The sequence below is a fragment of the Martes martes genome, assembly GCF_963455335.1.
Source record: "Martes martes genome assembly, chromosome: 15".
NCBI lineage: Eukaryota > Metazoa > Chordata > Mammalia > Carnivora > Mustelidae > Martes > Martes martes.
Genome location: NC_137903.1, coordinates 4,700,199 through 4,726,765, shown reverse-complemented (window position 1 = coordinate 4,726,765; position 26,567 = coordinate 4,700,199). Strand labels below are relative to the sequence as shown.

General features: G+C 61.7%; 2 protein-coding genes across 2 annotated transcripts; both read left to right on the top strand.

The window, feature by feature from the left end:
• The first annotated feature begins 2,253 nt into the window (after positions 1-2,253).
• Positions 2,254-4,911, top strand: SLAMF9 (SLAM family member 9). The gene is made up of 4 exons (XM_080823974.1): positions 2,254-2,338; positions 2,785-3,126; positions 3,871-4,143; positions 4,530-4,911. Exons 1-4 carry the CDS (start codon positions 2,293-2,295, stop codon positions 4,727-4,729), a joined length of 861 nt encoding a protein of 286 aa, XP_080680100.1. The 5' UTR covers positions 2,254-2,292; the 3' UTR covers positions 4,730-4,911.
• Positions 4,912-11,484: 6,573 nt separating this feature from the next.
• IGSF9 (immunoglobulin superfamily member 9) lies at positions 11,485-26,016 on the top strand. The gene is made up of 20 exons (XM_080825144.1): positions 11,485-11,646; positions 11,870-12,058; positions 16,032-16,184; positions 16,833-16,987; positions 17,224-17,341; positions 18,760-18,901; positions 18,986-19,131; positions 19,226-19,368; positions 20,536-20,676; positions 21,181-21,297; positions 21,504-21,654; positions 21,867-21,990; positions 22,238-22,413; positions 22,722-22,972; positions 23,139-23,223; positions 23,315-23,491; positions 23,708-23,750; positions 24,089-24,949; positions 25,202-25,329; positions 25,504-26,016. Exons 1-20 carry the CDS (start codon positions 11,589-11,591, stop codon positions 25,683-25,685), a joined length of 3,540 nt encoding a protein of 1,179 aa, XP_080681270.1. The 5' UTR covers positions 11,485-11,588; the 3' UTR covers positions 25,686-26,016.
• Positions 26,017-26,567: the final 551 nt, after the last annotated feature.

The window sequence follows — 26,567 nt, the reverse complement described above, 5'->3', positions numbered from 1 at the left end:
TTAAATATTTATTATTTAATAATTAATGATTGAATAATTCATATGAATTAAATTAATAAAATATCTGGGGCACCTGGGTGTTGGTGAAGCCTCTGACCTTCCCACAGCTCAGGATCCTGAGATCAAGGGTCCAGGCTATGCACTCGGTGGGGAGCCCGCTTCTCTTTCTCCCTCTGCACCTCTCCCGCTTGTGCTCTTGCTCTCTCTCTCTCAAATAAATAAATAATTAAAAAAAAATAGAATCTTAAAAAAAAAGTGAAGGGGCAGTGAAAGAGAAATGGAGTTGAGTTTGGATCATAATCAATGAGCCAGAATGAAAATGAGATTTTCAGAACACTTGAACACCGTCTTCGGAGAAGTCCTTTCTCCACATTGGACTGGGGGTGTGTGTGCGCGCATGTGTGTGTTTGTGTGTGCATATGTGTGAATTACCTCCCTCTATTCAATAAGCACACGCACTGTTTGTTCTTGTTGGTGGAGACGGGTCTAATCCATCTGAACACAGCTCCTGTTAGTGGATCCCCGTGGAGCCGCCGTGGGGGGGGTCCCTGGGTCTCCTTTCCGGACAGAGCTTGTCTTGGGCTGCAGGGTTGCCCCTGGATCCCCGCTCCTCCGGGGCAGGTTCAGCCAGAGGGCACAGTGGGGTGGGGGAGGGGATCTTGGCCCCAGAGCCCCCACCAACTTAGCAAGTTGCCTTGGCAGAGACTGGGCTGATCTGCTTTGCATGACAGGGGCGTGGGCTCCCCGTGCCCCACTCTGCTTCCTTCCCTTTTATCTTTTATAGGGCGGGCGCTCCCCTCCACCCACAGCAAACCTCCTTCACACCCAAAGCCCACCGGCACCTGCCTCGTGGAGACCCCAACTGATAGACTCACCTTTTAAACTCGGTATTACACACGTGACCTTGTTTCCTTTTTAAAAATTTTGCTTTAAATTTTTTTAAATAGGAAGACTGCGTAAGAACGTTTTCATCTGCATTTTCAAAAAACCACAGTCTCTCAGGTTTGATGCTCCCAAACTGAACTTCCGGAACTGCCACCCGCTTCCCTTCTCCACTTAGCAGATCCTAGTACCTTGAGGTCATTTCTCCTGGAGAGCTTTCTCTGACCTCCTGAATTCAGATTTGTTAAACCCCTTGTCCTGAGCAACCCAGACGAGTCCGTGGGTGAAACTCATCCAACTCGCTCTTAGTTGTCCTTGGTCAGATCTCAGCCCCTGAGAAGTCGTGATCTGAAGCTCTTGGTCACGGCTAATTGCTCAGAACATAGGGCCCAGGCCACGCGGCTGCTCGGAAAGTATCTGACAAGGGCTAAATCTGGCGCCGCGAATGCCGGGGGGACTTCCAGCTGCCTGCGCCGTGGCCTCAGTCTTAGGCCATCACTCCTGCTTCCTGATCACGGCACAGACCTGTAAGACTGGGCACTCAAAAAAAGGTAGAAGTTCTCCTGTCCGAGTACCCAGCGAGAGAGTCTGTAGTCACCCACCGACCCAAGACTGTCCCCTGTGAGCCTGAACACCAGCGACGGACACCCCTCCCGAGGCCACCTCGGCGTGCTGAGCAGCTCCGCCTGCCGGACCTCCTCTAGCTTTGGTCCGCATCACGGCCTCACAGGCCAAGTTAGTCTTTCCATAATATTAATCTAGATGGGCTCTCGGGCCCAAGGTGTGCTTTTTTTTTTTTTTTTTTAAGAGAGTTAAAATTTCTCTTCCTCTTGATAGTCTCTCAAGTGGGAACCTGGCAAGCCTGAAATACGGAATGCTTCGTTTGTTCGTCCGTTCCAGAAATATCAACTGCGTGCTGCATGTGTCTAGCATGGGACATAGAGGTGTCCCAAAAGATGGGGTCCGTCTGGGGAGACAAAAACGCTTATAAGGTCAATGGATGACAGCAACATAGGAACCGCCAAGCGAGGGCTGACCCAGGGTACGCTCAGGGCCAAGAGCTCCGGACAGGTGGGAGAGGGGGGCTGTCTGGGAATACAGGGGCAGGGCGTCTAGGAAGGTTTCTCTTAGAAGTGGGATCTGAGTGGTGTGTGGCAGACAGGAAGCACGGGTCAGTGGGTGAACCAGCCGGGCAATCAGACTCTGAGAGAGAACTTCCCAAGATGGACAGGGAGGGGCTTAGTGGGGATGAAGGAAGTTGGAGGCTGCTGGGGGGTGGTGAGAAGCATTTCCCCTCTGAGACACTGTCAGTCAGTCCCTCTGTCTCCAGCAACTCCTGACCCAGCAGCTGGTTTTCTTCATCAGCTTCGGGGCCAGGAGGCCAACCTGCTGGGGAGCGGGGCTGCCGTCATGGGGGCCCTTCCGTGGCTTCTCCTACTCTTGCTGCTTCAGACGGGTGAGAGAGAAGAGACTGCAGCCCTGGAGTGGGAGCGCCTCCCTCCCTCTGCTCTCCTGTCCCGCTGGGGTTTGGGCTGGCAAGGCTCAGGGCTGGATGCTTCAGCTCTCCGGGAGTAAAGAGGAAGAGGGTGTGGCTGCGGTTTAGGACCAAGAGGTGGGGAAGCCTGCAATGTAGAAGGGGGACAGCCCACCCCTGCAACGTACAAGGGGGACAGCCCACCGCGGCAAACGGCCAAGGTGAAATTTGGAGGAGGAGGGCCCAGACAGAAGCCAAGGCCTGGGAGGTGCTCAGGTCAGGTGCAGCGGGAGCTAGAGCCAGAAAGGGTTGGGACGGAGCCGGGGGCCACGGAAGCCACAGGTGGGAGACAGGTGCGTGCCCATCACTGCCCCGGCCCTGGCCCGCATCAGCTGGGCTGCTCCCGTCTTTTCTTCCTTTCTCTGCAGCGGAAGGGTATTCTGGAGATGACAGGGATACAGAGGACGCCGTTGCGGTCCTTCAGGAGTCCATCAGCCTCCCCCTGGAAGTTCCAGCCGATGAAGAGGTTGAGAATATCGTCTGGTCCTCTCATGTAAGGCTTGCCACCGTGGTCCCAGGGAAAGAGGGGCAGCCGGCCACCGTCGTGGTGACCGACCCTCGATACAAGGGCCGAGCGAGCTTCCCGGACCCTGGCTACTCCCTGCACATCAGCAATCTCAGCTGGGAGGACTCAGGGCCGTACCAGGCTCAGGTCAACCTGAGGACGTCGCAGATCTCCGTCGTGCAGCGTTACCATCTACGTGTGTACCGTGAGTGTCGGCTGGGAGCTCCAGCGCTGCTTGTCCGGGGCTCCCCTGAGCTTTGCACGCGAAGGAGCAGTGGTCTCGGCACTCAGAGTTACGGTGGGAGGGGCGGGGATGGGAGGGTGGGCTGTGTCCCGTGTGCCCAAGCCCAGTGTCTGAGCTGCGGAGTGACCGGAGCGGCGAGGCCCTGGGCATGCGGGCTGTTCCCCTGGACCTTCCCCGCGCAGTGAGAGGGTCCAGAGCTTCTCGTGCAGACGTCCAGGGGCCCTTCTCTCCCACCGAGATCCTGCATCCTGGGAATGGATGCCGCCTCCAGGCCTGAGCGCTCGATCCCCCTGCGCCCTGTGAAGGCTGCTAATCAATGTCTCCTCTCCACCCGAACCGAGTTTCTCAGGGCCAGTGACACTGACTGATACTCCACCTCGAATCTTGCAGAGACACTGATTAAACTATAAATGCGCCCAGGAGGTGTGACGATATTTTCTGGGATCAACGAGGTAGAATGGGTTTGGAGGAAGGTGGGGTGTGCAGGGGACGGAGAGAAGGTGAGGACATGTTGGGGGGCACGTAGAAAATGCCAAAGGCAGCCCTATCTACCTTAGTGTTGCCCGGGGGACCCTGGAACCAGATTTTACAGCAGCTGTGTTAGTTTCTGGACAGGCACCTCTGCCCCCCAGGATTGAGGACCTTAAGAGAACAGCCCCGACCCCTGATTACTTAAGAGGGTCTTTGTGTCCCTCCTTCATCCAGGCCGGCTGTTGGAGCCTCGCGTCACCGTGAACTTTGAGATCTCTCAGGAAGATGGCTGTAATATATCTCTGACCTGCTCTGTGGAGAAGGCAGGCCTGGACGTGACCTACAGCTGGCTCTCCCGGGAGGATGGTGTAGACACAGTACACGAGAGCTCTGCCCTCAGCATATCCTGGCGGCCTGGGGACAGTGCCCTCTCTTACACCTGCAGGGCCAGCAACCCCGTCAGCAGCATCGCTTCCCGCCCCATCCCTGCCGGGTCCTTCTGTTCAGGTACCAGGCCCCTGGGGACAGCCCCGAGCTACTGCAGGGCTCGCAGCTACCACCGCCCTCCCTCCGTTCTTCCCAGGAGAGTACCTGGTACCCAGAACCGCACTCCCCCCCATGGGACCTGGTCCCCTGGGCTGGGGACGGGGCCGGCGCTCCCAACTCCCAAAGGTTCTCGAGTCTCTCGCTCAGCTTGAGATCATTCCCTGCATCTCAGCTCCTGACTTCTGTGATCAGAACACATGTGTCCAGAGACCCTTGCCAAGGAACAGCAATTGGCTGTGAACTTGAGACCCCCTGTGGGATCTGGGCTGGATGTCTGCCTCTGAATCTGGACCTCCTCCCTCCCCCGCCCTGGCGAGCCCCTCTCTCTTTGCCTCCTTCTGCCCCAGCTCCCGGCTATCCTTCGGAGAAGTCCACTTACCTCTGCCTCTTGGCCAAGGGGCTGCTGCTCCTCGTGCTCCTCGTGGTCCTGGCTGTGGGGCTGTGGCTCACCGGAGCCCCCAAACGAGGCCGAACACCAAGGATGAGGAAGCTCAAGAGAAACAGACTCAGACGGAAGAAGGAGAAGCCCCACCCCAGCCTGGCCTGAGTGACCCTGGGACCCCCGTCCTGAGTGCTGTTTCTCCCCCAGCCCCGGGGAGTCCTCCCCCCAGCCCCCGGGGGCCTCTCCTCCCAGAGGGCCGAGGGCTGGGCGCTGTAAGGGCCATACTCCCCGGGGGGTGGGGGAGAGGATGATTATCCGGCAATAAAGTCGAATTAGGTGACCACCGCTCTGGAAGGGTGGCGTTGGGTCCTCGGCCGAGCGACTCCCCAGACCTGCTTCCGGGCTTTCCTTGCGATCTGGGCGTCCTCCCCCCGCAGCCGCTGTGCTTTCCCACGCCTGCCTCTGCTAAGGAGAGTGAGTCCAAAGCCCCCTTCAGAACAGTGTTTATTCTTCAGCCCCTACCCCATTCCCGCCGAGGGTACACTTTCCTGTGACCCTACCTGAGTCTGGGGGTCCTAAGCCGGGGAGAGGTGCCGGAGAGAGGTGCCGGAGAGAGGTCGGAGCACTGAGCAGCCCCAGGCGGGCTGAACTTTCCGCTGAGATTCTGCTCTCAGAGCCTGCCGCGCGCCCAGTCCCTGGGCTCAGGGCAGAAGCTGTGTGGCCCATTGAGATGTCCTGCGTCCCGGGGCTGAGCCGAGCCGGGTGACCCTCAGTCAGTCGCCTTCCTGTCCACTTGACGCTCGCTAGCCGCTCCGGGCCTCTGTGGCCCGGCCTTTGAGGCCGGCCCCAGATGGAGGACAACCCGGCCCGACTGGCAGCGGAGTCCGGACGGCTGGCGCTGTCTGTGGTTGGTATCGCTGTCCGGTCCTTTTCTCCAGATTTCCATGTCTCAGACCTTCTCTCTGGACCCTTGTCCTGGGGGCACGCCCACCCGCTCCGCGCGCTCCCATCCCCGGCCAAGCCCTTATGCTGATCCCAGAAGCCTGAATCCCTCACCCGCTGAGCCCTTGTCGTGGTCCTCGGATGCGGTGAGAGCCCCCTGGGGGATCGCAGGGGCTCTCGGCTCCGCTCTGCCTTTCTCCTGGGACACTTTGTCCAGCAGACATCCATTCAGGCTCCGTCCCTTTCCTGGGGCTGTGGAGGCACAGGAAGGCTGGCTGGTACCCCGGGGGGGGGGTGTCTCTGAAGTAGAGTGAGGGACTAGGGGTGGGCCGTGTGGCGGAAACCGTGTCTGACATTCCTCCTGCTCGCCTTCCCGTCTCTCAATGAGAAGGATGCTGGTCTCCAAAATGACTTCCAAGGGGCAGTGGGATGCATAGGGGAATCGTGGGGACCGAGGACACTGCTTTTGGGAAGACAGGACAGGTGGGCCAGGCACTAGGACACCCAGGAGGTTGGTTCTTTCCCAGGTTCCTGCTGGAAAGGAAGCAGGGCCATGAAGCAAGGTGGAGGGGAGTGTCCTAAGTCTCTAGGCAGGAGGTGGAGCCCCTTGGGGCCTGGAATGGAGTTGGTGACGTTGGGAAACCAGGCCCCAAAGAGCTCCTCAGGTGGGCAACAGATCAACTCTACTCCCTGAGGGCCTGAGCCCTTGTCCCCCTGGAAGGCAGTGCTGCCCCGAGGCTGATTCTCTGCCCCTCTGTCCCGCCCCCCAGGAGGTCCCACCTTCCAAGAGGCCTGCGGTTCAGGGCCAAGGCTGCAGCCCCTGTTCCTCCAGCTCCCGCATTCCGTTTCTGGAGACTGACTGGGAAGGCACACGGGGCCGCTGGGTTTTCCTGGATCTCAGAGTCAGGCCCACGGCGAGCGAGTAAAGAGATGCACGGTCCCTGTCCAGCTGGTCCAGGGCTCTCCCCAAAGCTGGCCAAGTCTCTCTCCCACCATCTCCGAACAGAGAAGGGCTGAGGCCCCAAAGCATCAGGGGGAACCAGAAAGAGGAAGGCAGAGCCCCTCACATGGAGGAATTGAGGCTCAGGGAGATCCGTCCTCTCTGTCTGCAGGAAGCCAGGGACATGATCAGCTGGTAGCACTTCGCCCTTGGCAGAGTTTGCCTGTCCTTTGACACAGATGGAAGCAAACGGGGGCGGGAGTGGCATGGGCCCGAGGGGGGAGGGCAGCGTTTAGGGATCCACTAAGAGTCAGGCCCTGGGCTAGCACGGGGGAGGCAGGAAAGACATGGCCTGCCCTCGAGGAAGTCTTCCTGCAGTCCGTGAAGACCGGGATTACGAGGTGTGACAAGGGCCCTGGGTGAAGGTGAGGGCACAGTGGGAGGAGCGGGTCCCTGCCCCTGGGGAAGAGGAGAGCACAGTTTCTGACCCCAGATTAGCCGGGAGTCCAAGGAAGGGACAGTTCTCGCCTGACAGAAGACGAGTGGGAAGACACTGGTTTGCGGCAGAGCACAGGGACTTCTAGGGACTGTGAGACCACACCTGGCGGGGGACAAAGGGAGAGGTAAGAAGCTGATTAGACTCTGATAGACTCAGCGTTGGGGGACATTCAAGCAGGAACACCCTCCTGGACCTACAGCCTCACGGGACAGAAGACAGGGATGCCCATGGCGAGGGGACAGTCTGTGAGACCCCACACCAGGTGATAGGGCTGGTGCTCCTAGGGGTCAGTGGCGTCCGTGGAACTGACCACAACGTCTGATCTTCTTCTCAGCAAGTTGAAAATATGTGGGCCGGCTGATACCTGGGTTACATAAAATCCTAGTGGGTTGAACACCCTTTCCCAGAGAGTAACAATCACAGATGGAGGGGGACCCAGAAGAAAATCTTCATTTTGAGACTCGGGACTATTTTTAATCAACTTTCACTTCTGGCACAGTGAGGGAACAAGTTTTGGGGCTAGGCTCCTGTTCTTGCCCAAAAGCCCACAAGATACTTCAGGATCAGAGCAAAATGACAATAATAATACAATTCACAAAATAAGGATTCAGGGGGAAAAATGGCCAGACCATCAACTTTTTAAAAATGGAAAGTTATTTTAAATCCCAAGATCACAAAAAGTTATTTTACAACCAAATGAAATGAGCTCTTCCTCAAGAAAACCCTGGAAACAGGGGCGCCTGGGTGGTTCAGTCAGTTGAGTGTCTGTCTTTGGCTTAGGTCATGATCCCAGGGTCCTGGGATCAAGTCCCGCACTGGGCTCTCTGCTCAGCGGGGAGCCTGCTTCTCCTCCTGCCTCTGCTTGCTCCCCCTTTGTGTGCGCTCTCTGTCAAATAAATAAACAAAATTAAGAAAAATAGAAAGAAAACACTGGAAACGGCAGATACGAACTTTTGGATCAGAGGCGGGGGAGGTCTTCTCTGCTGGCCGGTGAGGGACCACGGGGTAGGGAAGGCTGGGCGGAGACATCTGTTTGAAGCCCTCTTCTGGCTTTCACACGGTGTCCACTAACCTGTGCTCTGAGCGGCCTCATCGCCGTCATGGAAGTGTGTTACCTTGTAGAGTAATGTGGAAAGCTGCCACCTGGAGAGACTCCGCCGAAAGGGTGGTGGGAAACAACCCACCACCTCTCCTGCCACATTTTCCTCTCAGGCTGTCGCAAGGAGCCCGCAGATGTTTACACCTGGAAGAACTTTCCAGCAGTCTGTCCCTAAGGATGGAACGGATTACTGGGCGGATGGCGAGCTTCCTGGCCCAGAATGTGGGCCAGTGGGGCCAGAGACCACCTGGAAGGAGAATGTGGCTGGGGTCCTGGTGGGAGTGGTTCAGTGGGTCCTGCGGGGAATCTCCTGGCAGACCTGGAGGCCATGAATCCATGAATCGGATGCCTGGAAGGCTCCACGGGAGTCACGGAGTTCAGACTGGGGGGGAGGCAGTGAACGGAAGGACCTGCACAGGTATGGCTGCTCAAGCCTGCTGGCGAAGGCGCGAGGACCCTAGATCCCTAAGGGGGCCCCCAGGTCACCCAGGAGAAAGCTCTGAGGGGCAGCAGCGCCAGACATCTTTTGTCCTGAAGTCTCTAACGAGGTGGGTTTCATGAAGTCCAGGCTGGGAGTGCGCTCAGCTCTGCGCTGACCGGGATGGCAAGTCTGGGGCAAGTCCCAGTTTTCTCACGAGTCGAAGCAGAGCCGTGCCTCCTCCTCCCCAGGTTCTTGGCCCAGGGGACCCAAGGGCTGCAAAGCCCGCAGTCCAGGGTCTGAGCCCCCTGCAGAGTTCGGGAGGCGATCTTTCCAGGCGCCTGTCCCGATGCCTCCCGTCCTGCCCGCCCCCCCTCCCCGGGACTGTTTCGCGGGGTCGCGGGCGCGGCGAGGTGCCGCGGGGGCGACCTGGCAGCCTCGGCCCGGGCGCACGGTCCCCTCGGCACCCTGTGGGAGGCGCCGGGGCAGGCCCTGGGAGCTCGCCAGCGCAGACAGGTATTTCCAGTCGGGCCGGAGCAGAAGCGGGTGGGTGGCGGTGGGGGTGGGGCGGGGAGGCGAGCCCGGGCCCCCACCCCCACCCCCCACCCCCCACCCCGCGGGTCCCCAGGGGGTCCTGTTCCCGGCGGCCGAGCGCGGACGGCGGGGCTCGCGGGCGCCTGGCCCGGGAAGGGGGCGGGCCGGCTCCGGTCGGCCGGGGCCCGGGTCCTGGCGGCCGCTGCCCCGGGTGGCGCCCGGCGCGCGGAGCTCCGCCAGGGGGCGGCCCGAGCCCGCGGCCACGCGTCCCGCGCCGCCGAAACTACAACTCCCAGGCCGCTCGGGGGTCGCGGCCGCCCCGCCCCGCCGGTCGGCCCCCTCGGCGGCGGGCGGGGCGCGGCGGTCTCCAGGGCGACGCGGGCGCTGGGGCGCCGGGCGGGAGGCGGGCCCGCCCCCTATTGTGTGGCTGCGGGAGCCGGGCCGCGCGGCGCCGGGCAGGTGAGGGCGGGGGCGCGCCGGGGGCAGGGACGGCCGCCCGGGGGGCTCGGGAGTCCGGGGGGCGCGGAGCACGCGGGGGCGCTGGGGCGCCGTGGGATTCTTTGGGGAGCAGAACTAGAGTTCTGGGGAGTGAAGCGGGCTTTTTGGTGGGCGGGTGGGGGGTTCCCCGAGACCCGGAGGCGTCTGGAGGTAACGCGCGCGCGCGCGCGTGTGGGTGTGTGGGTGTGCGCGCGCGCGTCCGTGCAGGGGGTGGGTCCGGGGGTTCCGAAAGGGAGAGTTCTGGGGTCCGGAGCCCGCGAAGGAGCGGGGAACTGGGGGTGGGGCATCAGAAGAGTATTGCGGGCTGAGGCCGGAGAATTTGGGGAGGGAGATTCCAGGGGAGAGGATGGGAGAAGTGGGTGGGTGGGGATCCTGGAGGAGTCAGGAGGGGAGTCCCTTGAAGCGCGGAGGACCTGGTGCGGTTGGAGATCAGGGGTGGAAAATGGGTACCGGGGGCGGGGGGTACGGTGAGAAGTCGGGATAGCTGGAATCGGAGCACTTGGTGGGGAGACCCGACAGGTGAGGACGTGGTTGGGGGGTGGGTGGGCAGAGGAGTAGGAAGATGTAGGAAAAGCAGAAGAATTCGGGGGAAACCCGGGAGGGAACTGGGGTTCCTATCCACTTGGAAAATGATCTGTCAGGGAAGAATGGGAGGGCTGGCTGGGGGCAGGGGGAAGCAAGCGGAGTGTATGCTGGTGAGTTCTCGCTGGCCGCTAAGTAGAAGCCCGGGTCAGGCTGCGGGGCGTGGAAGACATTTTACAACCAGTCCAGAAGTGGGAGGCCAAGACTGGGGTGGAGGCCACAGAGCAGAGCCTGGTTGGCTTTCCGGGGCCCACGGCAGCCGCCCCCTGACTCCAGCCCCTTGTGACTACCCTAGATGCTCTGAGGCTGGGGCCCCTCTACCCCAGGGCTCACTCTGTACACCCTAGGGACTTGCAGGCTCTCTGGCTTCTCCTGGGTCTGGCCTCTAGGGTTGGGGAAGGGAAAGCCTGGCAAACCCTGGGCCCTAAGGACAGTGCATGGGAGCCCTGGGGTGAGGCACCTGGGTCAGGGCAGAGGGCCGCCTGGCAGCATCGCGGAGGGAAAGGTGCCAGCCAGAGGGAAAGGTGCCAGCGGCCTGCCAGGGGACCTGCCCAGACCTGGAGGATGCTGGGGGCGGGAGCCTTCCACCGGGTGGGGGAGGCCGCCCCTCCCCTCCCAGTGCCTGACTCACTTGCTGCCCAAGCCCTGTTGGGAGGCTGAGTGGAGAAAGAGATACAAGGTCTCCAGTTTCCAGGGCTCACAGAGGCTGGGGAAATGGGCAAGGAATCTGCGCGGGGGTTCCCTGGGAGCCGCTTTGTGCGGTTCTGATACAGGTTTTGCCCTTCACTGGCTCCGTGCCCCTGAGCAAGCCTGTCTGGGATCCCAGGGGTCCCTGCTTGTCACTGTGGGGTGGAGGCCTTGCGATCTTGTTACTAGCTTCAGGGCTAAGGAAGGAGAACAGAGGAGGCTGAGCGTGGGGCCTCTTCCTCTCCCATTTTCCTGACCTCTTTTTCCAAGTGGGTAGGAGCCCCAGGAGCCCCAGTTCCCTCCCAGCTCAGCCTTCTGAGCACTTCCGACCCCCGGGTTCCCCTGGAATTCCTCTCTTTCTTAAGATCTTCCCACTGCTCTGCCCCACCCTCCCCGTGTCCTCACCTGTCGGGTCTCCCCACCCAGTGCTCCCTGGCTCTTCCAGGGCTCCCACCCCGGCCCTGGAGGGCCCTGATTCCCCAGGGCGACAGGATCTCTGGTCTCTGGGCCCCTCCCCTACTTATCTGCTCTCCTCTCTTCCTTTGCTCTCGTCCTGGCCTTTCTCTAACTGTGGGGTTTCTTCTGGTTCCAAGGATTGGTCAACTCTGTGTGTTGCTGTGCATTTTGTGTTTAGGTCTGGTGGTGCTGCGGGAGCGGCTTCAGCAGGTGTTATGTGAACCAAACCCCGATCGTCCAGAAGAGTGAGCGCTGAAAGCTGCCACCCACTCAGAAGGCTCTGTGGGGCTTGCTGGGCTGTGGACACCCCCAGGCCCCTCCGCCTAGGCCCCCGTGGATAGGAGGGGCCGGGTACGCAGGCCGTGGGCTATGGTTTGGTGCCTCGGTGTGACCATCCTCAGCCTGATCATCAGCCAGGGGGCTGACGGTGAGCCGGACTCCCGGGGCTCAGGCGCTCCCTGCTGGCCTTGGGGTGGGGGGCAGTCCCCGGGGAGGGAAGCGGAGGAGGGGAGGTGGTAGGGCGGGTCCTGGAGACGTTGTGGAGTCTCTCAGTCACTTCGCCAAGCCCGGGGGAGCCCTCAGAGCTACCGAGGAGCGCCCTCTCCCAGCCCTGACCAGGGTCCCTGCTGTCGGCCTGCCCCACCGCACAGGTCGAGGGAAGCCTGAAGTGGTGTCCGTGGTGGGCCGGGCCGGCGAGACTGCAGTGCTGGGCTGTGACCTGCTGCCCCCCGCCGGCCGCCCACCCCTGCATGTCATCGAGTGGCTGCGTTTCGGATTCCTGCTTCCCATCTTCATCCAGTTCGGCCTCTACTCTCCCCGCATCGACCCTGATTACGTGGGTAAGACTGGTCCTCAGGTGGGAAGTTGGGAGGTGCTACCGACACACCAAGGACGGCGGGGGGTGGGGTGGGGGGCAGGACTTCTCTACTGCTCTCCCTCCCCTCCCCCACTGTCTCAAATGCCGCTTAGGAGGCTCGAGGCCTCTGGGGGTGGGCGGATGGGCGGATGGGGTGTGTGACCCGCCTGCTTCTCCAGGGGGGGCCCGGTCTGGTCTGAGTACAGAAGGACGTGTGCGTACGTCTGGCGGGGGGCTGGCCAGGGCCAAATTCTCTAAAGATTAGGGAATGAATGGGGCCAGGCCGAGTTCCTGCTTCTGGTGGCTCCTGTCCAGATTTCCACTAGTACATTGGCCTCCCAGGGGCCGCCCTCTCCGCCTTCTGCACCCCTGCCCCCTCGCTGGCTCCCTCAGAGGGCTTGGCTTGCTCCTAATCCCAGATGGACCCTTAATCTGAGCGGTTTACTGAAGGCCTCAGAGGGCAGTGTGTGGGCGGGCCCAAGGTGGGGGCTGGGGCTCCCGGCTCGACAGTCTTCCTGCCTTCCTCTGCCAGGGGGGGGGGTCCGGGCAAGGCCACCTGGGCAGACGTTGGTGGGGGAAGAGACCCCCACCTTTTCCCTCCTGAGTTTGAATCCCAAGAGCAGCCCTGGGATTGGCTGAGGTCGTCCTGAGGGGCAGGCTGAGCTCAGGCAGGTGCTGCCGAAGGAAGAGTTTATTTTCAAACTGGGGACAGTTGTTGGCAAACAGCCTGGTGGGAGCGTATGTGTCTCCACAGGCCCTGTGAGGGCTGAGGAAAGCAGGCCCCAGGGAGGACCGTGGGGGGAACCGGCCGTACCCACCAGCCCTCCGTCCCTGCCTCTGTGGGGTCTGGCAGGCAGGAGGGGTTTGGGCCCCGGGGCTGAGGCTGGGCTGTTAGAGAGTGTTCCTGGGTGAGGACGGGGCAGGTGCGGGTGGGGCTGTGGAGCGAGAGGGCTTTTCCCGGGGGCTGCGCCACTGTCCTTCCCGCCCTGTGCCCCGGCTTGGGATCCCTTGGGCCGACGAGCCACCGTGTGGCTGGCAACTTTGTGACCAGTGGGTTTCCGTTCTTTGTTGCTCCTTGGAGCTGCAAAGACCGGGAGCAGTCACCACGGGGGCTCTTCCGACCCTGCCCTTTGTGTCCACCCCGGCCCCTCGTCTGGAGCTCCTGGTCTGGCCTGCGCTGGTCTGGGGAGTCAGGGCCCTGGCGGGAGGCCCCCGTGCCCATTAACTCTCTTACCGCCTCCCAGTGTGGAAGGGGCCTCTCTGCCTTTGTGCTGCGACTCGGGACTGTGGTTGCTAGGCAACAGGAGGTGGAGGTTGCTAAGGACAATGGTGTCCTGTCATAAGCTCTCTGGGCAAGTGAGGAGAGATGGTCCGGGACTGTGTGTGAGGCCGGTGGCCTAGAGTGTGGGAGGGACTGTGCCCGAGACCAAAGCAGCCCCTCTTGGAGGACTCCAGAACCCATGTGGCGGAGTTGCCGGGCTTCACAGACTAGCACAGAGTAGGGGAGAGCAGTACGGACCAGGCTGGGGCTGCATCCAGGAGGAAGGCAGTGACTGTCCATCCAGCGCCCAGCACGGAGCCTGTGCAGGGCGCCCTCGTGGCCCCAGTGTCCAGAAGGATGGCAGCCTCGGATTACTCACGCTACGCCCCCTCGCCGGGGCCGGGGGTTGTCTCAGACCTGCCCTTCTAATCCACGAAACGGCTCTGGTCTTTGACTTTCATGGTGTCTTTCTTGGGGATTTGAAGGTAGCCCGTGCCGCAGGGAGGCACGGGTTTTCTCTCTGCCCTTTTTCTCTCAGCTGTGCGGTTCAAAGCAGTTCTCGCCTTCTGTTCAGAACCCCCGCTCTCTCCCGTCATCTCCCCTCGCTCTCGGGAAGCGCTCGGTATTCCTCTCGCTTGGCGGTCCTTGGACTGTCTGGACACACCAAGCACCATTTCTTGAACTGTGTGTGTGTGAACTTGTACATGTACGTGAGTGTGGGTTCTGTGCCTTCCAAGAGCTTGAGAGCAGAGTCTGTGTCTGCTGCTCCCTTTACACACCCCTGCGTGCAGGAGGTCTAGAGCCCACCAGGCTCCGGCCCTTCCGGTCCTTTCCTCTAAGTGAAACCTTGAGAGGATTAAATACGGTGCTGGTGGTCCAGGTTCAGGGCTCGGTCTCCCTTTTCTCTTCTTCCTCCCTTGTAGAACTCGAGGGTCACCATCGTGAAAAGTTGCTATCCTACGGCACTTAGGAGAGGCCACACGCTGGAGTCTGCAGGGCTCCGTGGGCAGGCCAGTTAGGGGGCCAGAGGAATCCCAGAGCAGGGTGGAGGGTGTGATTCTGTTAAATATTTACCTGCAAAGTGTAGGCTTATCTCCTGGGTGGGGATTTCAACTCCTAGCCTGTGAAGCAGGTCCCCACCCAGAGAGTCCACACCTCTGGACCTCATCCTTGGAAGAAAAAAGCCCTGGCCTTACTAAGATCACCACCCCAGCCTGAAGGCCATCATTCTCCTCTTCCCTGACAACACTGGGGGCACTGCAGGCGGCAATTACATTTTGGAAAGATCACCCTGGAGGTAGAAGGGAAGCGGACGCACAGCGTCAGAATTTCTGGTATTAGGAAGGGCCGATTAGGGGCGATGTCTGGTCCGTGGGCGCAGGCAGGTGTGAAAGGACTTTTCTTAAGAGTGGCAGTGGTTTTGTGTAACCCCAAAGATTTAGAAAGTCTCATCCATCCATATCAAAGGCCAAGGTGTGGTGGGCTGATGCCTGTAACGGAAGGTGGGCTCGAGGCAGGGAGACGAGCTGGTGGGCGGTGGAGGAACGCAGGGGAGAGGTGCTACGGGACCACACCAAGGCGAGGTTGCTGGAGAAGAAACATACCGAGGAGGCAGAATTTCGAAGATGTACTGAAAACGCAGGTGTGGGAGGTAACGGACAGGAGTTGGGGCGGTCCCAGGTTTCTGGTAGGGCAGCTTGGTGCGTGGTGGGGCTGGCCATTGCTCGGGCCGAAGGAGAGGATGTGTTACCAGGCAAGGGGCCGGGTCAAGTTCAAGTCCAGCTTCTGATTTCAAATCTTGTGCTCATCCGTTTGTTCAACAATATGTGAGCCCAGTGTTCCCCACACCCCACCGGGCCAGGTTTGCCTTCCCTCTCTTACAGGTGACACTGAAGTCGGCTGACTTGTCCGAGGGAGTCTCTCTGGCTCCTGAGTGCAGGCCTCTGTCACTAGGCCGCCCCGCCAGGGACATCTGAGGCTGTGTGGGGAGGGTGCTGAGGGATCTGCGGGGGCGGCATCCGTCTGAGCCTGCTGGTGTGCCAGATGCCAACTGAGGGTGCACCAGGGTGTCTGCCTGTGCTGTGGCTCCGTGGCTTTGTGGAGCTCCACGTGGCCAGCCGGCGGGGGGCCCCGGGGCATGGGGGGATGGGGTGAGGAGGCTGCTGACCTTGCTGCCTGGCTGGGCTGGACTCTGGCCACCCTAAGGCGCTTAAGCCGTTGATAATAGCCCTGGGGGATTAGGGGCTTTGGGAGGCGAGACCTGGGTCCCTGGTCGGGCCCCAAACACTGCTGAGGTTTCCAGGGACTGTCCTCTGGCAGGAGGAGTACTTGGGGAGCCAGACCTTGCCCCTATAAAGAGCCGTGGGTGGGTTAGGTCCTGTAAGAGTCACAGGGAGACTAAGTGTGCCTCTTAACCCCCCACCCCCGTCCCCCAACGGCCTTTGAAGCCCCTGCGGTTCAGGAGAGTGTGTCCACCTGCTGCCGCTCTGGGTTCTCTTGGTCTAGACAGGGTCGCAGCTGCTGAAATGCAGGGGTGATCCAGGGCTGAGTGGAGGGACCTGCCCTCAGTGACCCAGCCCCACCTGTGTCTCTCTGGGCTGGGCCCCACTTGATCAGGGTAACTGCAGGAGACTGGGCCCGTTCTTGAGCTCTGAGAGCCACCAGTGTGACCAGGGCTTTGGGGCTCCTCTCCCAGGGCGAGTCCGGCTGCAGAAAGGGGCATCTCTCCAGATTGAGGGGCTCCGAGCGGAAGACCAGGGCTGGTACGAGTGCCGCGTGCTCTTCCTGGACCAGCACAGCCCTGAGGACGACTCTGCTAACGGCTCCTGGGTGCACCTCACGGTCAATTGTATGAAACCGGGAGCAGGTGGTGGCGAAGGGAAGAGGGCAGCATGATGGGGGCCTGTGGCTGGGGGGGCAGGGGTTCCCGTGCCCCCCGCTTGTTGACACCCCTTGTTTGCTGGCTCACTGTCTGCATCGCCTCCCACCCCCACGCCGGCGCTTCCGGATCAGCCGGGGTCCCAGCTGCCTGCGAGGCCCTGTTGGAACTTCCTGGAGTCTCACCTGTTCCTGCTGCTCTGATGGGGAGAGGGGGAAGCGACGGGGGCTGTGCTCATGACATACACAGCGTGGTTTTTCCCCCCAAACACCTTTTGACGCAGCACCTCATGAACTCTCTCAGCCCCTAGAAGGGAGGGAAGTCCCTAATTTCGCTGTGGAGACTGGATGATGCCACTGACTGGGGCCAAACGGGTCTCCTGGAGCAGTGTCAGAGGCCACTGGCTCTCCCGCAGCCCCCAGCCTGTGCGCAGCCCTGTGGCCAGCTCTACAGGCCAGTGCGGGGATGGGCTGACACATTCCTCACCGGGCCCGGAGGGCGGCAGGCAGGGTGGCCCTGGCCTGGTGGGCTGAGGGCTGCAGCCCTGACCTGCCTTCCTGGCCCTCGGACCCTGCTCTGTGGACTGATATCTGGCACCCCCGATGCCTCTCTCGGCAGCGCCCCCTCGGTTCCTGGAGACGCCTCCCCAGGTGCTGGAGGTTCGGGAACTCGAGCCTGTGACCCTTCGTTGTGTGGCCCGGGGCAGCCCGCAGCCTCATGTGACCTGGCAGCTCCGAGGACAGGACCTTGGCCAGGGCCAGGGTCGGGTGCAAGTGAGTACTGGGGCTGGGCAAGGAGGGCAGATAGAGCGGGAGAGGCAGGTGGAGGCCTGGGAGGGGGGCTGGAGGACTGGGCAAAGGCCATGCTCCCGGAGGAGGGGCTTTGTGTTGGCTTCCTGAGCCCGGTGTGCTGCCTCCCCCTGCCGGCCAGCCTCGGGAGTGCAGGGCCAGAGGCCGGTGGGAGGGCAGCGGGAGGCACAGGGGACCCTCCTCATCCCCTCCTACCCTAGGTGCAGAATGGGACGCTGTGGATCCGACGGGTGGAGCGAGGCAGCTCCGGAGTCTACACCTGCCAAGCCTCCAGCACCGAGGGCAGCGCCTCCCACGCCACCCAGCTGCTGGTGCTAGGTGCTCTCAGGGGGGAGGGCCGTGACCTGCGGCTGGGGTGCACACAGCAGAAGTGGGGAGGGGTGCGTGGAGAGAGAGGGAGCTCCCAGTGCAGGCTGGTCCTCCAAAACCAGCGTCTTAATTTTTAAAGGATCAGTGAATGAACAATAGACATTTAGTGCCCAGCAGTGTGGTGTGTGACTCCCCTGACCCCCAGTTTCCTCGTCTACATATAAGGAGGCTCATATCTGCATCTTAGCACTATTATAAGAATTTAACCGAGCACAGCGATCAGCAGTTAGTAAATCCTGTCCAAGCCCCTTTGAGGAAAGTGGGCAACAGGGCCTGGACTCTGCCTGCGATGCCTCCCTCCGCAGGAAGTCAGAAGAACCAGCGTCCTGTCGCTCTCCTTGGTCCTGAGGGCGGGCTGCGCGGAACTGCTAGGGGCCAAGCCCACCGGTGGCGGGAAGGCGCAGATGAGGCTTGCCTGCCCTGTGGGGCAGCTCTCCTCACTTTTCTGCCTCTCAGCCTTCATTTCCTCATCTGTGGAGGGGAGACAGTAACTCCTTCCACAGAAGGCACTTGTGAGGACTTGTGAAGAGTTGTGCGGTGACGTGCTTATGGGAGCAGCCAGTGTGCCGGTGGTGTTCTCTACCCTAGCTTGGATCGTTACCTCTTAGCACTGACCACTGGCGAGGCAGAGCTCAGGGAGGGGCGAGGGCGGTGGAGTAGTGACCAGAGAGACTGCGTGGCCTGGCCCGACTCTGTGGGAAGAGCGTTCCAGATGGGGTTCAGAGCAAAGGGAGGGCAGTGGGGACAAGGCGCAGAGCTGGCTGCCCATAGTGACCTGAGTCTGTAACGGTTGGCTATGCTGGGAGCCGTTGGATCATGAGGGCCCATGAGGCTAGATCAAGAAGTTTGAGCTTAACGTGGTAGGAGCCAGGAGCTGTTCTGAGTTCTGGGGCAGAAGTGTCCCGTGGCCAAAGGGAGGCATTTCTACATGAATGGCTGCGGGAGGGGCAGAGATGGGGAGCTGGGATCAGAGGTTGCTGCAGTATCTTGGGGTAAGGTACTGGGTATCCGCAGTAGGGTAAGACACACACGACTTCAGATGGGACAGATGAGGGATGCAAAGGGTAAAGAGAGGCAAAGAATAAAACCTATTTCCCAACCCCCCACACACGCACACGTGCACACATAGCTTCTAGGCCGGGGAATCTGGGTGAATGGTGGTGTTCCTGGAGGGAAGGGGAGCTGGTCTGGGAGAGAGAAGGAACTTTTTTCACGTACAGGGTCAGAGCCCATTTCGGCTCCCCGAGGCCCTGTAGCAGCTCCTTCTGTATTCCAGAAGGCAGATCCGGAAGAACTGCTGAAGGGACCTCAGGGTTCTGGGCAGACTGTGGCTGATGCCCCTCCCTCCCTGTGTGCTCCCCCAACAGGTCCCCCAGTCATTGTGGCACCCCCCAGGAACAGCACGGTCAATGCCTCCCAGGATGTTTCCCTGGCCTGCCGGGCTGAGGCGTACCCCACTAACCTCACCTATAGCTGGTTCCAGGACAGCACCAACGTGTTCCACATCAGGTGGGGCTCGGGGGTGGGTGAGGGGCTGGTAGGCAGCCTTCGAGGAACAAGCCTGGAACCCGGCCCACACATGCCATCTTGCAGACGGCTGCAGCCCCGCGTGCGGATCCTGGTGGACGGGAGTCTGCGACTGCAGGCCGCCCAGCCTGATGACGCAGGCCGCTACACCTGTGTGGCCAGCAACGGCCTCCTGCGCCCGCCCTCGGCCTCTGCCTACCTCACGGTGCTCTGTAAGCCTGACCCCGCTGCCTCCCCAGTCTGTACCCCTCCCCTGGGCCAGGCTGAGCTCCTGCCCTCCAACCTGCCACTGCTCCCCTCCACCAGACCCAGCCCAGGTGACAGCGATGCCTCCTGAGACACCCCTGCCCGTGGGCATGCGGGGGGTGATCCAGTGCCCGGTCCGGGCTAACCCCCCACTGCTCTTTGTCAGCTGGACCAAGGATGGGCAGGCCCTGCAGCTGGATAAGGTAGGGGCCTCGGCCCCAGGGGAAGGAAGGGCTCAGCTTGGTGTTCTCCTAGTCAGGGTAGCTGGGCTGGAGGGAGCTCCACTGAATTCGGGTCGGTAGCTGGGGAACACTTCTTCCCCGGGGCTGTGTGGGGTGTTTGGGGAACAGGAATGCCACAACTGTCCTTAAGAGCACAGCCTGGGGGGGCTAGGGCAGCGCACATGCTGGAAGACCCGGGCTGGTTGAGAGCAGCTCAGCAGCCGCTTCTGGGACTTTGGTGATGGGCCTTGGGGAGGCACAGGTATTCCAAGCAGAAGCCAGGGCCCTGGGGCAGGGAACCGTACAGCGTGTGTAGGGTATGGTGAACCCCAGGGTTGGGGCGGGGGGCTGGTGGGAGTCACAGTGCCTGTGGGGACGTGATGCTACCGAGAAAGCTCAAGGGATAGGTTGGGGCCAAAAGGAAGCTCTGTGGCTACCGAGTGACCGTTCCATCGTTCCCTGGCAATCTTTGCAAAGGGAATACAACCCATGGGGGGGCTGCCCCTGTGTCTTTGGATCCCAGGGTCCCCAGGGCTTCTGCAGTTAGGACTCAGTACGTTTTTGTTGAATGTTACCAAAAAAAGCCTGCAGGCAGTTGGAGCCCGTGAAGTTGTCTGAGCAGAGGTGTGACAGCTTCGGAGCTCTGAGCCGGAGCTGAGTCCGTCAGTGAGTGGAGGACAGAGTGGACACAGGGACAGGGGTTCAGAGGCTGTTGAGACGGTCCAGGGGAGAGGTGAGGAGGTCATGGCAGTGGACGGGCTTGACGCCTAGACAAAGGCCTTCCCAGAAGACAGAGCTGGTGAGCATTTGGATGGGGGGAGTGAGGAGTCTGGGGTTAGTAGGGACAGTGGGGCCCTTAACACAGAAATAGGAAAGCCAGGGAAAAGAAGGGATTTGGGATGAAAAATGCTGACTTTCATCGTGGAGTGATGGGAAGACAGGTGGGGGACACCCCGGCAGGCAGGGAGCCCTCTCCCAGGGCTCAGCTCCAGGGGGCGCCCCTGGGGAAGAGAAGTGAAGGACTGGAGTTCAGAGAGAGGTCAGGCCTGGAGGAGGAGTCCTCTGCAGGGAGGCGGCTTTCTCCTCCCTCTCCCACCCCTGCACTGCTGCTGGGACTGGTGGCCATCTCCTCTCTCCTCTCCCCTCCAGCTCCCTGGCTGGTCCCAGGGCCCGGAGGGCTCACTGATCATTGCCCTGGGGAACGAGGACGCTCTGGGAGAGTACTCCTGCACGCCCTACAACAGTCTTGGTACCGCTGGGCCCTCCCCGGTGACCCGCGTGCTGCTCAAGGTGAGCCTGTGCACGGGCAGCCGCACCGGGCCAAGTGGCTGAGGATGCACCCTGGTCTTGATGCTGGCGGACCAGGGGGTGGGGCAGTCACGCGTGGGGAGGGGCTTCCAGTCTTTCCTATGGTGGGCACAGCCGTAGCTGTCAGGCACCACCCCAGAGGTTTCTGCGGAGATGGTGCTGGGGAGGTGGGACTGAAGGCCCGCACACCCCCAAAGTAAGATACCGCGCGGGGCCAACTCACTAACCTCGGCCTCTCTGGAGAAGGAGTGGGCAGCGAAGGGAGGGTGAAAGGGCGTTCTGTGGAGGTGTATACATCCCTGGAGAGGCTTCCCAGCCCCCCAGTCCTTGTGCAGTCCCCCAATTCCCTGCAGCCCCTCCAGGGAGCAGAGACTACAGGGAGGGAGATGGGGCCTGAGAACGGAATATGACTGGAGACCCAGAGAGGGGAGCGGCCCTTAGCTAGCAGGGTGAGAGGCCCCTCCCGATGCCAGATCTGGCTTGCAGGCTCCCCCAGCTTTTCTAGAACGGCCCAAGGAAGAATATTTCCAAGAAGTAGGGCGGGAGCTACTCATCCCCTGCTCTGCTCAAGGAGACCCCCCTCCTGCTATCTCTTGGGCCAAGGTAAGGCTCCTAAGCCCGCTCTGCCTGGGCTCCCCCTCTGCCTGGGCTCCCGCCCACTACACCCTTGCCTCTCCCTGCCCCTGTTCATCCAGTGGGAAGTAGGGGGCCGGACGGGCCCGGGTGGGGAGGACACTGGAGCTGCCCTCAGTGAGGGGTGGCTGCGTGTGTCCTCAGGGCTGACCAGTGGTTGACCAGTGGTTCTGTAGGTGGGCCGGGGGCTGCAGGCCCAGGCCCAGGTGGACAACAGCAGCAGCCTCATCCTGCGGCCACTGACCAAGGAGGCCCATGGGCGCTGGGAGTGCACCGCCAGCAACGCTGTGGCCCGAGTAGCCACCTCCACACATGTCTACGTGCTGGGTTAGTGGCTGGAGGGCCGGCCAGGAGCTGGAGGAAACTGTGTGGGATAGGAGATGGGGGCTGGGAGAGGGGGATTATTTTTGGAGGTCCACATGGGTGGGGGGAGGGGTGGGGATGCCTGGGATGATAGACAGAGGTGAGGCCCTGGGACTCCCCTTGGTTCTTCACCTTCCCCAGAGCCCTGACCATTGTCCCTCCCTCAATTCCCCCAGGCACCAGCCCCCACGTTGTCACCAATGTGTCCGTGGTGCCTTTGCCCAAGGGTGCCAATGTCTCCTGGGAGCCTGGCTTTGATGGCGGCTATCTGCAGAGGTTCAGTGTCTGGTATACCCCGCTGTAAGTGACCTGCCCCTGCCGTTCCTGTCTCTCCCCCACCCCCATTCCATCGGACCCTCTGCCCTTTCCCCCACCCCTCCAGTCCAGCCGTGCCCGAAATCTGCCCTATTTCCAGGGGATCTTGGGTGTTCAGGCCCCGCGTCTTGAGACCCTGGACGGCGGAGGGGGGACAGGTCGGATCTCTATACTCTGGAGCTTCCTGGGCCTCCTAGTTCATGAGGTTTCCTCATGTCCTCATGTCTTCCAGGGCCAAGCGTCCTGACCGAACCCACCATGACTGGGTGTCCCTGGCAGTGCCTGTGGGGGCTGCTTACCTCCTCGTGCCGGGGCTGCAGCCCCACACCCAGTACCAGTTCAGCGTCCTAGCGCAGAACAAGCTGGGGAGTGGGCCCTTCAGCGAGATCGTCTTGTCTGCCCCGGAAGGTGAGAAGCCTCTGCCCCGCAGAGCAGCCGACGGGGCGGGAAAGGACTGGTAGGGAGAACCCGGATGTGTGACCACCTGGGTGGGAGGGGGCAGAGGTGCTGGGCAGCTGCTTGGGGTCTGCAGGGGTTTGTGGAACATGATTCAGGCTTGTCGTTAGGGGCTCTGGGAGAATGGGCACGGAGGTGGGGGCAGGGGTGGTGTTGAGAGGTGGGTTGGAGGGGCGGGCGTGTGGTGGGAGGGGCAGGGGACAGGGGAAGGGCACTGGGAGCCTAACCCTATCTCCATCATTACTCTCTGTCCTATTCAGGGCTTCCCACCACACCGGCTGCCCCCAGGCTTCCGCCTACTGAGATGCCTCAGCTCCTCTCACCTCCCCGAGGCCTGGTGGCAGTGAGGACACCCCGGGGGGTGCTCCTGCATTGGGAGCCCCCGGAACTGGTCCCTGAGACGCTGGACGGCTATGTCCTGGAGGGACGGCAAGGCTCCCAGGGCTGGGAGGTGCTGGACCGCGTCGTGGCCGGCACGGAAACGCAGCTGCTGGTGCCAGGGCTCATCAAGGTGTGCGGGAGGCAGGCACAGGGACGGTCCTCCCCTCGGCTGTCCAGGCCCCAGCTCCAGCCCAGACCTCAGCCTCCCACCCTAACCTCCCAACGGCAGTCTTTCCGAATGGGGCTGCGGTGGGGGGAGCTGGGCCCTGACTCCTTCCTCGACCCCCCACCCCCAGGACGTACTGTACGAGTTCCGGCTCGTGGCCCTGGCCGGTAGCTACGTCAGCGATCCCAGCAACACGGCCAACGTCTCCACTTCCGGTGAGAAGCCGGCGGGAGGGCAGGGCGCTGGGCCTGGGGGCTCCGAGCCCACTGTCGCGGGCGCCGACCTTCCGCTCACGCCCCCGCGCAGGCCTGGAAGTCTACCCCTCGCGCACACAGCTGCCCGGCCTCCTGCCCCAGCCGGTCCTGGCCGGCGTGGTGGGCGGGGTCTGCTTCCTGGGCGTGGCTGTCCTCGTGAGCATCCTGGCCGCCTGCCTGACCAACCGGCGCAGGGCAGCCCGTCGCCGCCGCAAGCGCCTCCGCCAAGGTAGGCCCCGCCCTCCCTAAGCCCCGCCCACGGGGAATGGAAGCCCCTCCCCGACGCCGCCCCGCCCCGCCGCTCGAGGGGCCAGGTGCGTCCTGTCCGCCTGCACAGTCCCGGGGCGGGAGGGGTCGCGGGCGGGCGATGGTTGAGGCTCAGCGCCTGGGGCCCTGGAGGCCCTGAGTTTTGCCGGTGTCCCCTCTGGTTCTCCTGCCCGAACAGATGCGCCTCTTATCTTCTCTCCGCCCGGGAAGTCAGCTGCACAGTAAGTCCCTCCACCTCTGCGGCCTCCTCCTGCCTGCCCTCTGCGCCCACTATCTCGGCTTCTGGGGTGGTGCTGTGGGGTGGGCTGGGAGGGGCGGGACGGAAGTGGAAAGGGGGTGAGGGTGGGAGTGTGGAGGCCCCGGCTTGGGGCCTGTCCACTGCTGCCTGTGCCTTCCTGTCACCGCTCCACCACGGGGGTTCTTGTCTCCCTTATTCTCCCGAGCTCTGCTCTGTGGTACACCAAACCTCTCAAGGCCCGAGGCTGGTTCCTGGGGGGAGGAGGGGGTTGGCCGGGGACAGGACGCCTGCGACAGAGCCTGATCTCCTGTCCTTCCCCAGCTCTGCCCCGGGCTCAGGCAGCCCTGATAGCGTGGCGAAGCTGAAGCTCCAGGGTTCCCCAGTGCCCAGCCTGCGCCAGAGTCTACTCTGGGGGGAGCCTGCTGGCCCCCCCAGTCCCCCTCCGGATCCTCCACCTAGTCGGGGGCCCTTACCCCTGGAGCCCATTTCTCGGGGACCAGATGGCCGCTTTGTGATGGGACCCAATGTGGGGACCCCCGAAGAAAGGTCAGGCTCTGAGCGAGCTGAACCTCGGACCCCGGCCCAGTGCCAGGCCAGGTCCTATGACTGCAGCAGCAGCAGCCCCAGCGGGCAGCCCCAGCCGCTCTGCATTGCAGACATCAGCCCCGTGGGGCCCCCTCCCGCAGCACCACCTAGTCCTCAGCCTGCTCCAGGACCCTTGCTCCAGTACTTGAGCCTGCCCTTCTTCCGGGAGATGAACGTGGACGGGGACTGGCCCCCTTTCGAGGAGCCCGCGCCTGCTCCCCCCCCAGATTACATGGATACCCGGCCCTGCCCCACCTCCTCTCTCCTTCATCCCCTGGACCCCGACACTGTGTCCCCCGGGGCAGTGCTTCCCGGGGCTGCGATGGGGGCTGGGGCCGCCCCAGAGCCCCTGTACACAGCGCTGGCTGACTGGACACTGAGGGACCGGCTGCTGCCAAGCCTCCTCCCTGCCGCCCCTCGGGGCAGCCTCACCAGCCAGAGCAGCGGGCGGGGCAGTGCCTCGTTCCTTCGGCCCCCCTCTACAGCCCCCTCTGCAGGAGGCAGCTACCTCAGCCCTGCTCCCGGAGACACCAGCAGCTGGGCCAGTGGCCCTGAGAGGTGGCCCCGGAGGGAGCATGTGGTGACAGTCAGCAAGAGGTGAGGACAGTCCCTGTCCATCCCGGTCCTGGCTCCCGTTCCTGCCCAGACTTCCCCTAATGCTCTGTGCCTTCTAGGCTCCACTCCCACCCCGGGACCAGGAAAACTTGTCCCTTGTTAAAAGTTTTTGCTGAGGTCCCAAGGATCTGCAGGGAATGCATGGCCCTGCCTCAGCTTGGGGACTCTGGGTTGGGGCTTTTGTGGTCACCCTCAAAACTCCACCCAGTGCTGGACATTTGTCCCTTTTAACAGGAGGAACACGTCTGTGGATGAGAACTACGAGTGGGACTCGGAATTCCCTGGGGACATGGAACTGCTGGAGACTCTGCACCTGGGCTTGGCTGGCCCTCGGCCGCGACCTGAGGCTGAGCCAGAGCTAGGTGTGCGAGCCCTCAGAGGGGCAGTGTGGCCTCGCTGGTCCCCGTCTGGTCCCCGCCGCCCCAGGCTTGCTGTTCCTGTTCCCATGGCTCATCTGCGCTGGCAGGACCTGGGGGCTTCATGGGGCCACTGACCCTCAGACCTCTCCCTCCCCTTGTTCTGCTCTCCCCTTGCAGATGTGAAGACTCCGGTGGAGGGCAGCTTCCCTAGCATGGCCCGTGCTCCAGGCCCTGAGGCTCGGTGCGCTGCCCTCCGGGAGGAGTTCCTGGCTTTCCGGCGCCGCAGAGATGCCACGAGGGCCCGGTTACCGGTGTACAGACAGCCAGTTCCCCATCCCGAACAGGCTACCCTGCTGTGAAATCTGGGTGAAGATGCACAGACTAGGCAGAGGAGGGCCCACGGAGACCCAGCTCCAGCCCGGAGCACTGGCCTGCCCCTTTGGTGCTCAGACATAGCCCTGATGGTGGGTTGGGAGGGCTTGGCAGGAGATGTCTGTGCTGGGCCCCTAGAGCCTGGGGATTGGAACAGGGATCTTAGGTCTGCCCGTGTGTGTGTGTGTGTGTGTGTGTGTGTGTGTGCGCGCGCGCGCGCGCGCGCCCCCGTGTGCCCGTGCGCCCGCGCGGTGATGGTGATGGTATTTGTGGTGTGGGTGAGGTTTTTTACATGTGAATAAAGAAATTCTGAAAAATGTTTGTGTATCTTCTGCCTTTGAATCTGAGAGAGAGGTAGAAAAATCCCTGAACCCTGAAAAAGGAGGGAACTCTTCCTGAATGAACGGAGATACATTCAACATATCTTTGCAGAAAGCATTTATTGAGTGCCTACTGAGGCCGCTACTAAAGACAGCCATTGAGTTAGATGCTAAGAAAACAAAGCTCGTTAGTTCAGGCCTTTGCCCTTGGCGAGTTCTTTCCAGTCTGAGACGCCGGCAGAGAAACAGTTACAGTGTGATGTGATAAGTTCTGTGATAAAGCCGTGTGTTGCGTATTGTGGCTGCACAATTGTCCACAATGAGTGCTTAGAGTATGTGCTGGGACAGTGCTACCTCTGGCTGGGAGATCCTCCTGGAGTGGGAGTGATAGCAGTAGCGAGGGGCTGAGCCCCCACTGTGTGCCAGGCACGGCTCTAAGCCTCTTACACACATCATTTTCCACCACTCAGAGGGAGGTACCATTCTTGGCTCCATTTTCTAGACTGTGGAACGGAAGCGTGGAGGCTGTAGGAATTCGTCCAAAGGTCA

Bases quoted from the DNA above. Each gene is read 5' to 3' on its own strand.
- SLAMF9 (XM_080823974.1), top strand. From the start codon at position 2,293: ATGGGGGCCCTTCCGTGGCTTCTCCTACTCTTGCTGCTTCAGACGG. The intron at 3,127-3,870 runs GTGAGTGTCGGC...TCCTTCATCCAG, and splicing joins TTACCATCTACGTGTGTACC to GCCGGCTGTTGGAGCCTCGC. The intron at 4,144-4,529 runs GTACCAGGCCCC...CTTCTGCCCCAG, and splicing joins TGCCGGGTCCTTCTGTTCAG to CTCCCGGCTATCCTTCGGAG.
- IGSF9 (XM_080825144.1), top strand. From the start codon at position 11,589: ATGGTTTGGTGCCTCGGTGTGACCATCCTCAGCCTGATCATCAGCCAG. The intron at 23,492-23,707 runs GTAGGCCCCGCC...CTGCCCGAACAG, and splicing joins CCGCAAGCGCCTCCGCCAAG to ATGCGCCTCTTATCTTCTCT. The intron at 23,751-24,088 runs GTAAGTCCCTCC...GTCCTTCCCCAG, and splicing joins CCCGGGAAGTCAGCTGCACA to CTCTGCCCCGGGCTCAGGCA.